The following is a 14,052-nucleotide window of genomic DNA, read 5'->3' on the forward strand; positions in this document are numbered from 1 at the left end:
GGAGGGGCTGTCGGTTTTCAGTTGGAGGTTTTTTAAAGAGGTGACCGTTTTCATCTGTTGTTTGCAGATGTCTTTTTCCTTTTGGGCAGACTAATTGAAACTCGTCCTGGTTAGTGGGAAGAGATTGCAAGGGTTTGGGGGGAGGGGGGGGGGAGGGAGGACGTGATCATCGGGAGGGGGATCCCATCGGCTACCACGGCGGGAGAGGTAGGATCAGTTATAGCAGGCAACAAGCTGTGATTGGACGATGTCGCCTGGGGGGTGAGATCTATAGTTAACAGGAGATGGCTGCAATTAGATCCTTCAGTAGAGGGAGGGGCCCCTGTTTCAAGGGGAGGGGAGGGGGGTACGGCGGGGGGGTTTGGATTGGTGGTAAGAGGGCTTGGGTCGGTGGTGGACAGATTGGGATCAGTGGTGGTAAGGCTTGGGTCGATGGTGGGAAGGTTCGGGTCGGTGGTGGGAGGGCTTGGTTCGGCGGCGGGAGGGCTTGGTTCGGTGGTGGGAAGGTTTGGTTCGGTGGTGGGAAGGCTTGGGTCGGTGGTGGGAGGGCTTGGGTCAGTGGTGGGAGGGTTTGGACCGGTGGTGGGAAGGTGGGGGGGTTGCTTATTCCCGGTTCGGAGGGGAGGTTGCACTTGTGGAGAATTCTCTTTTCGGGGGCAGTCATGCTTAACATGCCCAAATTGTCCGCAGCCAAAACATTTTAGAACGTTGGTGGACACGTACACTGTATATTCGTTCTGTTGATGTTTTAATTTTATTATAAGGTTTAAATCCTTCTGGGAATTTTTTAAAATCATAAACACTTGCCGCCGGAATGAAACCACGTGCCTTAAATCGTTGTTTCGTGACCCGAAGGGAATCATGGAGATACGAGACACGATGGTACCGTATCGGGACAACTCTTTAATTAGTACATCGACGGATACAAATGGGGGGCAATTTGATATCACGACTTTTATCGCTGGGCTATCTAGTGGGGAAATCATTACAAATAAATCTGGATCGATTGTCAAACCCTGTTCGACAATTTGTGGGACACAATCCACGTCGGACAAAAAAATAACGATCCGCTTGTTCATCCGCGAAGCGGCAACAACCTTGTCAATCCCGACAACACGACCGGTTGCGAGGACAACGTCCTCGACACTAACCTCACCTTCCGGAGGTACACAAAAGAACCCGTGCTTACGGGTCAGGCTCTGAAAGGCCGTAAATCGAGATAGTGCAGCTGCCATGCTGGAACAGCTGCACTTACAACCCCTCCCCAACTCGGGGAGGGTGAATATATAATACAATCTTCCCTACCCGAACTCCGGGAATGGGAAGCAATCAGACCTCTCCGATTTCCCTAACTTCGGAAAAGGGAGGCAACAAAACAAACTGAAGGAAGGATAAACGAAAGGAAAAAAAGGAAATAGAGGTTTAAGATGAAGGAGCAAACACCGATCGGGCGACGCCCAAAAACGGCGACCCCTTACCAGCGATCACCCTGTGCTCTCCGGCTCTCTCTCCCGTCTCAACGTATATGGGAATCACCAGGAAGACTCCACGAACAGGTACAAGGACACAGAGGGGGGAAAACGGGGGGGGGGGGAATGGAGCAACAACACAGAGCACTCACAGGCCTCCACAAGCAGACGCCATGACAGTACAACCAGCATGCAAACGACCAGCAGGGGGCGCGAGAGAGAGAGAGAGAGAGAGAGAGAGAGAGAGAGAGAGAGAGACTTTGACTTTTGAAGCTCTTTTATTATAAAGGTAAGAAACCCATACAAGTCATGCAAATAATAAAGTCACCACAATTCAAAACATGTGCAGCCAAACAACAACAATAAAAACACCAAACACTAAAATAAAAAACTTAACAAACCATGATCAAGTTTACAAAACCCACCCTTTGCACACCATTTTCCCACAAAGGTTTGTAAATCATCTTTCATTTGGAAAAAAGAAAATTCCATGCGTAACCTTGCCATGACTAGAGCCTTAAACACAATTACCACATCACATAAAATATCAGCATTTGCCAGGAGCTTTGCTTTTCTTGTTTTGTAGATTGCTAATTTTCCAATAGAAATTAAGAAATTAGCAAGAGCAGTCTCAGAGCGTTTTTTATAACTAAGTGGTGTTCCAAAGATAAAAACACGTGTAGAAAAAGAAAAGTTCATACGATTAAAAAAAGTTGATAAAAAACCAAAGAAGGGAAAGAGTCTTGCACAATCTACGTAAGCATGGAAAAGGTCTTCAGAAATCATACAAAAGGGGCATTCCACTGAATTATCCTCATTAAAACGATGTAATAAAACATTGGAGGGCAACACCATATGGGCGAGTCTCCAAGCAATATCACCAGTCCTTTTAACAATCGGTGAAACATACATTGCAGACCATTGCGGATGGGAGGGAGACCCAGAAGGCAGTTTCTCTTTCCATCGAGCCCCAAAAGAAAGAGGCTGTAACGAGGGAAACCGAACTGAGATACACAAACGATAGTCTCTTTTTATCCTTGCTGGAAAGTGGCGATGAGGATAGCAAGATAGATGTTGTGGTGCTATCAGCTGGCAGGCTAGAGCTAGCACAGATCTGTGGTGGTGTACGGTGGTCACCAATGTTGGCGGTTGAGCTCAGGCCCAGGTGCCTAAAAACACACAGGATTTCCTGTAGGACCTTGGCTACGCTCCTCAAAGATCTGATGCCAGTTCTTACTTGAAGATGTCCTGCGGAGAACCAACTGTTCCTGTTACAGTCACGAAGGTCCCGAGTCGTTTTCACGCCAGCACTCACAAAACGTTGCACAAAGGCACGTGAGCGAGGAATAGCAGGAAAGAGGGCATTGTAGAAAAGGGGTTCCCGGAGGAACCTTTCACTGTTGTATGTCTCCATTTGGCGAGTTATTGAAATGGACCGCCAGACGTTCAAGACATCTTGGTAAAAGTCAGGGAGCAGCGAAGCATCGACATGTTGCAGCTCCATGAAGAAGAGTTCACAATTGTACCCAAGCATGCCGGCTTGTTTTAGTATACAGTTTGCAGTCGATTTCCAGGGCAAGGCCTCCAGAAATATAAAACGACGAGCTGTGGAGACTCGGAAGGCCATCACCCGACAAAGAATGTCCACAAGCCCATGACCACCTTCTGCCAGTGGGAGGCAAATAGTCTCTGGCTTTAGCCAGTGTTTGCCATCCCAAAAGAAGTCAAGTAAACATTTTTGGATTGACGACACCAACGTTGCAGGTGGCTGCAAGGCAATCATTTTATGCCATAAGAGAGGGGCCACCAGGTTGTTAATGACCAGTGCACGACCTCGGAAAGACAAGGTCGACAAAATTCCTCTCCATCTGTTTAATTTGTTGCTGATTTTGTGGAGCAAACCATCCCAATTCCTTTTGACAAAGCCTGGGGTTCCAAGGTAAACACCGAGGTATTTCACACCTTCTTTTTCCCATGTCAAATTCATAGGGAGAATTGGAAGGGCAGAAGGTGGCGTACCGCCGACCCAAACTGCTTTGCATTTCGACCAATTAATTTGCGTTGTACATGCTTGAGAGTAAACCCGTAGGCACTCAAATAGCAGAGCAATGTCATTACTGCTGCGAACAGCAACACATACATCATCAGCATAGGCCAAAATGATAACGGGATTTTCTGAGGGAGTCACTGAAAATCCCATAAGAGAAGATCGTAAACGAATCAAAAGGGGCTCAATGCAAAGAGAGTACAATATTCCAGATAAGGGACAGCCTTGCCGAATTCCCCTCCCAATCCGCAAAGGTGAACAGAGACCATCATTGATTTTGATCAAGCTAAAAATGTGATTATACAATAAGGATACATATGAAATAAAGGATGCCCCAAAACCAAATTGCTTTAAAATGTGAAACAAATACTCATGATTAACAGAGTCAAAAGCCTTTTCTTGGTCAATAAAAAAGAGACCGGTATGTTGTTGTTGAAATGCACACACATCCCACAGGTCTCGTACCAAAAAAATGTTATCGTGCATAGATCTGTGCATAACACAGTACGATTGATCCTGATGTATAACTGTGCTTAGAACAGTCTTTACACGGTTAGCTAGCGTTTTGGCAAAAATCTTGTAATCTGTGCAGAGAAGAGAGATTGGACGCCAGTTCTGTATCAATTGCAGGTCGTTTTTCTTAGGGATAAGGCAAACAACTGCACGCCGACAACTAAGGGGTAACAATCCCTCACGTAGACTGTATAAAAACACTGAGTGCAAAGCAGGACCAAGCATGTCCCAAAAGGTTTTATAAAATTCAGCTGGTAGCCCATCAAAACCAGGAGCCTTATGATCAGCAAGGCCATCGAGCGCAGTTTTAAGTTCACCGAGAGTAATGTTCTCATCCAAGACATGCCGTTGATGCTCATCTATCTGCGGTAAATTGGTCGTAATATTCTGCATTGCAGGCACATCATTGGGCTTAAAGGAAAACACATTCTCAAAATAAGACCGAACAAAGTGAACAATCTCCGTATTATCACTAAGAATATGCCCATCACTAGCCCGAAGACTAAGCATTTGCTGGCTCGCCTTCGTCGTCTTCTCAAACTTAAAGAAATCTTTACAACATGTGTCTGACGACAGTAAACTATTAACTCTCAGCCTGACTAAGGCACCAATACCATTTTCTTGAATTAATTCCTTAAGCAGAGTTTGTTTTTCAAAGAGGAGTTGACACCGTCTTTCATCACTGAGGACCTCAGCACCTTCCTGCAATCGTAGAATTTCTTGTTTCAAGGCATCAATACATAATTGTTTACTTTGAGAGCAATTGGTTTTGTATTGCTGACAGAAAACACGGATCTGCGCGTTAGCATAGTCCCACCACTGACAGAGATTTAGGAAACGATGTTGGAAATCCACAACCTTGTCCCAAAAAACCACAAAGGATGATTTAAAGAAAGGATCGCTCAGAAGTGAGGTGTTAAGAGACCAATACAGAGTGCGGCGTTTGAAGCGAGGAAAGGAAAAGCACAGTTTTACCAAAGAATGATCAGAGAAGCCTGAAGGGACAATAGCCGTATATGTCACAAGGTTGACAGCAGAGTTAGGAATATAAAATTTATCAAGACGAGCAAGTGAAAGATGATTTAGTAAAACCCGACACCAGCTAAATTGCTGCAGGTTTGGGTGTTGTTGCCGCCATACATCGTTGAGGTCATGCCGCGAAGTTATACTGGAAAGAGGCCTACTTGAAGCTGGATGTGGCTCTGCACTGTTCCTATCTAAAGTTGGGTTTAAAGTACAGTTAAAATCACCCCCTAAGCACAACAACGTATCAGAAGAGAGGTGTCTCAGGAAATTAAAGGACTGATTAAAAAAAGTTCCTCTATCTGTGCTATCACTTGGAGCATAGACGTTAACAAACATAAATCGTTGCTGATTGTATTCAAGCTCTACAGAGGCTAGATAGCCTGGTACGATTTCCTTAAAGATGGGGGGGGAGACAGACAAACGTGAACTGACAAAAAAAGCAATACCCGCACTCACAGAATCTGTATTACTAAAAAACCAAGTGCCAATCAGCTGTTGCTGCCAATCAGCCATGCAGTCTGCAGTGGCACGGGTTTCTTGCAATAAAAGTAAATCAATCTTTTCCCTCCTGGCTAATTGCACAGTTTGGGACCGACGCAGCTGACTGCGCCCACCATTAATGTTCAAGCTTGCTATGTTCATAGAAACATAGGCAGCAACACAGCCATTACAGGTTTAATTCTTTCCTTGCTGTGACAAGGTACCTCTTCAGTCTTTTCAGTGATTGATCAGAAATATGAAGGGCCGCAGATTGTTGTACAACTTCCTGAGCCCCACTAATGAAGGCGTGAGTATCAACGAAGAAATCGCAGATTTTCACGCGCTTTTTACGGTAAGTTTTTTGTAGGAAATCCACGATTTCAGCAGGAGGGACGGAGCCTCCAGAGACATGCTCCGATGAGAAGTCGGCCTCACCATCACTCAGTGAGGCAACGGAAGAACCCCCATCAGAGTCACAATCATTGCATTGAGAGTCCATTGCTGAGGCAACAGGCTCATCGACGTGAAAATCTGAGACTTCAGCACTATCGCCCTGCTGACCATGAGCTTGACAAGGCTCAGCTGCCTCAATGGAGGATTCCACAGACAGATCACTAGTTCCAACACACTCACCACTCCCCACAGAGGGAGGGGTGGCACAATCAACACAAGCTTCATCAGGGGACACACATGGAGGCTCAACCTCACATGGAGGTTTACCCTCAGAACACTGGAGAGACTCAGGTGCTGTCTGGCCAACACATACATTTTCAGCATTTATCACATTACCCTCAGAGTATTCTGAAGGCGGGGGAGGTTGAGCAATTTCCTCAACTGGAGGAAACTGCTGAGGAGGAGGTCGCGCTCCACCATAACCTTCACTAACCACTTGAGCGAAGGTTGGAGGACAGGCCAAGACCTTAGTATCAGGCTCGTTGAGGTCGCTAGAAGGTGGGAGGGTTCTTTTCCTGGTTCTCTGTTTGTCTACAATGGGGTTTGCATCAGCACCACCCATACTGTTTACCTCATCGACAACGATCTCAGTAGAGCCCTGCTGTTCATCACCATTCAGGCTAGTGGCTCTATCTGCGGACTTTTTCGGGCACGAGTCTTTTAAATGACCATATTGACCACACTCAAAACAAACTAGAGACTCTGTGGAGACAAAGACCCGATAAGTGTGACCTTCGACCTTGAAAGGCAATACCGCATTTAAAGAGGTTACACCACGCGGTAAAATCATATAAACAAAACGACGAAAGGACATGACGTGTTTTAAACGGTTATTTTTCCCTCGTACAGGAACCAAAGTAACTGAAGAGACAACAGAACCAAGTTTGTTTAGTTCAGTAACCAGGTCTTTGTTCTTAAGGAACGGAGGAGCGTTAGAGAGAGAAACCCGAACTGCCGGCGTGTCGAGTGGACATACCTGAACAAACACGTCGGGAGCAAAGAAAAGCCCGTGCTCGACTATTTGAGCAACCATGGGCACTGTGGAAACAAAGATTACCACGCGTTTATTCATGCGAGAAGCCGCTTTTACATTATCCAAACCGATTAACTCTCCGACCGCAAGGATAATGGCCTCGACATCGATTCCCGACGGAGGTGAGCAAACTAACCCATGCTTCCGGGTTAGCGCTTCAAGAGACGTGTAACGAGAGCTATCCGCCATCGTTTGCACGTTTAAACAAAGGGTAAATGTATAAAGGTTAATGAAGCCAAAAAGCTCCAGTAAACAAACGAAAAATAAAAATATTTACGAAAAAAGAAACGGAAAAAGGATTATGATTTGTAACACGAGGCGAAAAAAACCCGAAGAGGGAACCGCCCTAAGGGGGAACCTTTACCGGTCTCACCACGTGTGCTCTCTCACTTTCTCACTCTCAAGAGGGGGGGGGGGGGGTTTGATAACGTGGAAGGGTGACACACAAAAGACGGAACAAAGGTGAGAAAAGGGAAGGGGAGGGGAGGGTAAAGATACAAACCACGAGCACGGAGCTACAATGCCAAGACACGAACAGACGCCATGACACCGCACCCAACACACGAACGGCCAGCAGGGGGCGCGAGAGAGAGAGAGAGAGAGAGAGAGAGAGAGAGAGAGAGAGAGAGAGAGAGAGAGAGAGAGAGAGAGAGAGAGAGAGAGAGAGACATAGCTACCCTTTACCGGTGCATTGCCCCTTCATTTTTATCTCATATTTAAATTAAATTAGACAATACAAACGGGGATGAGGAAACTCTGTGTAAGTACAAACGCTTTCGAGAGACGAGTCTTTTTTTCCTTCATTAACACGAAATTTCCAGGAGGTTCCTTGGTAATGGATATCAAGCAAGATTTGTTGTAAAGTCAGTTTATTTTTTCAACACAATTACAGATTTGCTTTGTCATTCGAAGTAAAGTACGTACAATATGCAGTTTTGATAATGCATGTTAATATTTGATCATATAACCTGTATGATTGTGCATGAGATTTTAAAGGAAGGCCATTTCATAAAGAATCCTATTTTTTTTAAACCGTTACATTTTCATTAGGTTAACGCTTTGCATGACATGATGCCTCATCTGGTGAATTGCACGTTTTCCAGGTGGGAAAACCGTATAGGTGCGAGCAGTTGGTGAGGCGTTTGCTTTGACATCCAGAAAGTTCCACACCATGGTGGTAAGTGCCAATTACTTTGGGAAAAGTATGTATACCTTGACATCGATCAACATGGAAGGCATCTGTGTTTCTTTTATCTTATATTTTCTAAGTTTATGGAGGCATTTTTTCACAGATTATCATATGAATAATATAATAGGTCTTTGCTTGCTCTTTCTTTGTCAGTGATCTGTGCGATATTCTTTCTTGAATATAATGGTCCACTCGTGTTAAAAAATATTGGCACCCTTGCACTTTTTTTCAAATAACTCACAGTTTTCTCGAAAAATATGTTGAAATTGACGAAACTATTTGGTCTCCACTATTATTTATTTAACTGTTAATATTACAGAACCTTTGTTTTTGATTCAGAACTTAATCTGTCACTTTAAATCAGAAAATAGAAATTTTAGCACAGCCTTTGGACAAAATAACTGCAGTCAAGCACTTCCTACACCTCTCTACTCGCAGTTTGTCCCACTATTCTTGTGCAAACTGCTCCAGTTCTCCCAGATTTGAAGGGTATCTTCTCTCAACTGCTGTTTTCAGATTTCCCCACAGGTGTTCAATGGGATTTAGATCTGGACTCATTGCTGGCCACTTCAGAACAGTCCAGCGTTTTGTCTTGAACCATTCCTGGGTGCTGTTTGGTGTATTTTTGGGGGCATAGACCTGCTGCAAGACCCATGACCTTCGTTGGAGACCCAGCTTTCTGACAATGGGATGAACATTGTGCTCCAAAATGCCTTGGTAATCTCCTGATTTCATGATGCCATGCACACATTCAAGGCACCCAGTGCCAGAGGCAGCACAGCAACCCCAAAACATCACTGAACCTCCTCCATGTTTGACTGCAGGGAAGGTGTTGTTTTCTTTGAAAGCTTCATTTTGTTTTCTGTTAACATAGAGATGATGTGCTTTACCAGAAAGCCCTAATTTGATCTCATCTGTCCACATGACATTCTCCCAGAAGGATTTAGGCTTGTTCAGGTTCGTTTTGGCAAACTCCATTCGGGCTTTCTTTTGTCTATCTCTCAGCAGCAGTGGGGTCTTCATGGGTCTCCTTTCAGTCAGTTGGTGACGAATGGTGCGAGTTGACACTGTCGTACCTTGTGTCTGAAGGTCAGTTTGAATCTGTTTGGCAGTTGATATAGGTGCTTTCTCCAACATTGAAACAATCCTTCACTGCAATCTTCGATCAGGTTTTCTCTTGTGGTCACGTCCAGGGATGTTGGCTACTCTATTCCTGATAACATTGTGTATGGTGGACACAGGAACATCAAGGTCTCTGGAGATGGACTTGTAGCCTTGAGATTGTCCATGCTTGGCTACAATCTTGTGTCTGACCTGCTCTGACACTTTTCTGGTTTTTGTTCTTTTCTGGTTTTCGAGAAGCACCGAGTCTAACAACACCTCCCCCCCCCCCCCTTCCCCCAACGTGGTAAAGGCTCAATAAAGCTCCAAATGTTCCCTTCACGGTGCACACGAAAAACGCGACCGCCCGTCACGACGCCAGTCCAAAAGGTTGAAGAGGGTGTGAAGAGACAAGCACCTCCACCTATCTTTATTCGCAGACTAATTAGGCACGATGAAGACTCGGTCAAGCACACTACGTGACAACAACTTCAAGCTCTATGAGCAAGTCTTGGTGCCTCTGTTTGGGAATCTGAAATCGATTAGTAAATGCCCTTTAATCATCACCAGGGAAATATTCAACTCCACGGAGGTTTCGTGAATGGAATATATTTTTCAAAAGTTATTCACGACGTGTAACGTATCATTGTTATGGTGTAGGGAGGTGGTGAAATTTGAATGATCGCTCATTAAAAAGGATTTTTGCAAATGATTTTTAATAGGCTAATTGTCTGTTCGTTGTCTGTTCGTTGTCTGTTCGTTTTCTCTTTCTCTCTCTCTCTCTCTCTCTGTGCTGTTTTTCCTTTTTTTCTTACTCAGTTTTATTTCAACATCACAAAGGACAAACTGGGAAGAAGTTGAACTCACATGCTCATTGTGTCCTGAGGATTTTGCACACTCGTCCACATTGAGACAAAATTTGTGAAGAATCAGCACAAACGTTGTAAGGATTTTGTGGTTATCAGCAGCAAGTCAAAAGGATCAAATTGAGATGGACACATCAAGTTGTGGGGGGCCTGCGTTGCACCTGCTGAAACCCGCGAATGAAGATAACAACCAACGAGGGAAGTTGTACAAGTGTTACGTGTGTTCAAAGGTTTTTAATCAGTTATCAAATTTAAATATACATAAACGAATTCATCCGGGGGAGAAGCCGTTCAAGTGTTCTGTGTGTTCAAAGGTTTTTAGTCGTCCATTAGCCTTAAATCAACACAGACACATTCACATTGGGGACAAATCATTCACATGTTCTGTGTGTTCTGAAGATTTTCGTCTTTCATCAAGCTTAAATAGACACAAACTAATTCACACGGGGGAGAGGCCATACAAGTGTGCTGTGTGTTCTGAAGATTTTCGTCAATCATCAAGCTTAAATAGACACAAACTAATTCACACGGGGGAGAAGCCATACAAGTGTGCTGTGTGTTCGAAGGTTTTTAATAATGCATCAAATTTAAATAGACACAAACTAATTCACGAGGGAGAGAAGCCATACAAGTGTTCCGTGTGTTCTAAGGTTTTTAGTCGTCCAGTAGCCTTAAATAAACACAGACACATTCACATTGGGGGGAAGCCATACAAGTGTGCTGTGTGTTCTGAAGATTTTCGTCATTCATCAAGCTTAAAGACACACAAACTAATTCACACGGGAGAGAAACCGTACAAGTGTTCTGTGTGTTCAAAGGTTTTTCGTCAATCATCAAGCTTAAATAAACACAAACTAATTCACACGGGAGAGAAGCCATACAAGTGTGCTGTGTGTTCTAAGGTTTTTAATAATGTATCAAATTTAAATAGACACAAACTAATTCACGAGGGAGAGAAGCCATACAAGTGTGCTGTGTGTTCGAAGGTTTTTAATAATGTATCAAATTTAAATAGACACAAACTAATTCACGAGGGAGAGAAGCCATACAAGTGTTCCGTGTGTTCTAAGGTTTTTAGTCGTCCAGTAGCCTTAAATAAACACAGACACATTCACATTGGGGGGAAGCCATACAAGTGTGCTGTGTGTTCTGAAGATTTTCGTCATTCATCAAGCTTAAAGACACACAAACTAATTCACACGGGAGAGAAACCGTACAAGTGTTCTGTGTGTTCAAAGGGTTTTCGTCAATCATCAAATTTAAATAAACACAAACTAATTCACACGGGAGAGAAGCCATACAAGTGTTCTGTGTGTTCAAAGGTTTTTAGTCGTCCAGTCGCCTAAAATCAACACAGACACATTCACATTGGGGACAAACCATTCAAATGTTCTGTGTGTTCTGAAGGTTTTCGTCATTCATCAACTTTAAATACACACAAACTATTTCACACGGGGAGAAACCGTACAAGTGTTCTGTGTGTTCAAAGGTTTTTCGTCAATCATCACATTTAAATACACACAAACTCATTCACATGGGGGAGAAGCCGTACAAGTGTTCCCAAGTGTTCTGTGTGTTCTAAGGTTTTTAGTCGTCCATTAGCCTTAAATGAACATAGACACATTCACATTGGGGACAAACCATACAAGTGTGCTGTGTGTTCGAAGGTTTTTAATCAGTTATCAAATTTAAATAAACACAAACTAATTCACACGGGGGAGAAGACACCGCACAGGAGAAACTCACCCACATGTGGAGATAGCAGCCAACAACACAAACATACACACCTATACATGCATATATGGACACGCACACAATCACACAAACACAACCCACACACACAGGAAGGTGGATACTTTGAGACCTGGGTTGCACCTTCTGAAACATGTGTGAGGGATTTCATTCGAATCTCAGGCTAATTAGGGGCAATATGACACATTTGCCTCCCTAGCGTCTGACTGTCTGGTTTTGGGAAGCTGTTGACAAAATCTTTGTTTGACCTTGCATCAACATTCTTTCCTTATGAGCAGCTCCCTGCCTGCCGAGCCTTTCTCCTTGCTACAATCTGTGAAACTGGGGAAATGTTTTGAGTTCCTTGTCCTTTGAATAAAAGTATGTGAAGCAGAATACAAATTGTGATTCCTTGAGATGTTGAGATGAGATAACACAGCCCCCCTCCTGGAACCGTAGCTCCCGCAAGGTTCATTACAGGTGCTACCCACCCAATCTTGCAACTTACCGACTCACACTTAATCAGCCTATGAAATAAATCAGGAGGGCTGTGCGAAGTGAGCCATATCTACTTACCTGTTCTCCATACCGTTCTACTCCCTTAAGCAACAACTTGCATTTCAAATATTTACAATCATTAGAATCCTCGTTCCTAACTCCTGTGGAGGAAGAGAAAAACAGCAACACACACAGACCTACGTTAACCACAAAACCTATCAACCATTGCAAAATTTCAATAAAAACAACATACCCCTTCCTCCTTCAGACCACGTTCCCCCGTGGGTGCCACAATAGCAAATGTTACTTGCGGGGCCATCCCAATGGGCCCCAAATTTCCACGGGCCCTGTCCTGGTGTTACAGGTGAGTGACCTGGCTCGGTGGATTTCACCCTCATTCATTCACACAAATCCCTTAACCATTCACGCACGTTTCAAAAATCAACAAAGCACAAAGGCATCAAAGCACGCATTTCACCACCCCTGAAGGACCATGGCAAAGATGTCATCACACATGTGTGTGCATTTCTACGAGGCAGCGGGTAGGTACCGTATAAGCAAGACGGTGGGGGCGCTTTAGGCTGTGGTGCCTGTAATGATATTACATTAGTTGTGTGGAACCAGAAGTGCTTGCTTGCGTTTTGGAGTATGAAGGCGGAGTTCCGGCGAGGGGCGCAGGTGGTGTGTGTTCGGGGTCGTAGACATGAACATGGTTCCGGGTGTTGCAATAAGTGATTGTTCTCTTTGACATCACCTCGTGATCTATTTTACATCGGAACTTGACATGGTGGCAGCGGTTTTACGACGCATATTCGAGCTCATCGAGGCAAAAAGCCAGTGTTTCCCGTGCCTCTTATAATCAGCTCATTCCTCGTTGACCTCGCAGCCACCGTTCACAATGGCGGACCTGGCGGGAACGCCGTGCATGGATTGGACCGCGCTTAACACAGCGGCAGCCTTTAAGATGTTTAGGCAGCGATTGGGGCTGTACTTTCAAGTTTGAGGCATTACAGAGAACAACCAGGTGCCACTGATCCTGCTTCAAGTGGGAGAGGAAGGCCTCAACCGGTACAACACATGGACTTTAACAGAAAAACAGTGGCAGCAACCCGCACATATTTTCAATTGCTTCCTGGAACAAATGGAACCCTCGGATAACTTCAGGATCTGTCGACTGGAGCTTCGTTACTGCTGCCAGAATCTCGGTGAGTGACTGGATGCCTTCATCAGCCGGTGCAAGCTTCAATCTCAGAAGTGTGATTTCAGCTCCAAACAAGAAGAGGCTCACCGCTTGATAGAACAGATCATTGCAAGTACCCAAATGTCAGACTTTCAGGAGGAGCTTCTGACAAAACCTAAGACCTTTACTCTAAACGAGGCCTTGAAACTGGGGCACACATACGAGGCGTCGGCCACATACATCAAACAGCTGCATTCTATGAGTGATTTTGCTAACAAAGCAACCGACAATGGAAACATCTCCACTGTTGGCCTGAGACTCAGTAAGTGCAAAAGCTTTGGTACCTCACACCCTCCAACACGTAACCAATGTCCTGCTCACAACGACACATGCAGATTGTGTGCTAAACTAGGTCATTGGGCCAAGTTCTGTCTTCCCTCCAAGTTTCAACAACCACGACCCTACC

At 44.5% G+C, this 14,052-nt stretch overlaps 1 protein-coding gene across 1 annotated transcript in view; it reads left to right on the plus strand.

Annotated features, from left to right (window-relative positions):
• The window catches only part of LOC137414558 (uncharacterized), a 42,542-nt gene that overhangs the window by 25,067 nt on the left and 3,423 nt on the right, over nucleotides 1-14,052 (plus strand). Inside the window, 5 exon segments of the mRNA XM_078775232.1 lie at nucleotides 10,377-11,626; nucleotides 11,629-11,741; nucleotides 11,743-11,929; nucleotides 13,453-13,611; nucleotides 13,705-13,908. Coding sequence (XP_078631358.1) covers nucleotides 10,377-11,626; nucleotides 11,629-11,741; nucleotides 11,743-11,929; nucleotides 13,453-13,611; nucleotides 13,705-13,908 — 1,913 coding nt within the window.

Source organism: Myxine glutinosa, chromosome 4 (genome assembly GCF_964187855.1).
Source record: "Myxine glutinosa chromosome 4, kmMyxGlut1.1, whole genome shotgun sequence".
Lineage (NCBI taxonomy): Eukaryota > Metazoa > Chordata > Myxini > Myxiniformes > Myxinidae > Myxine > Myxine glutinosa.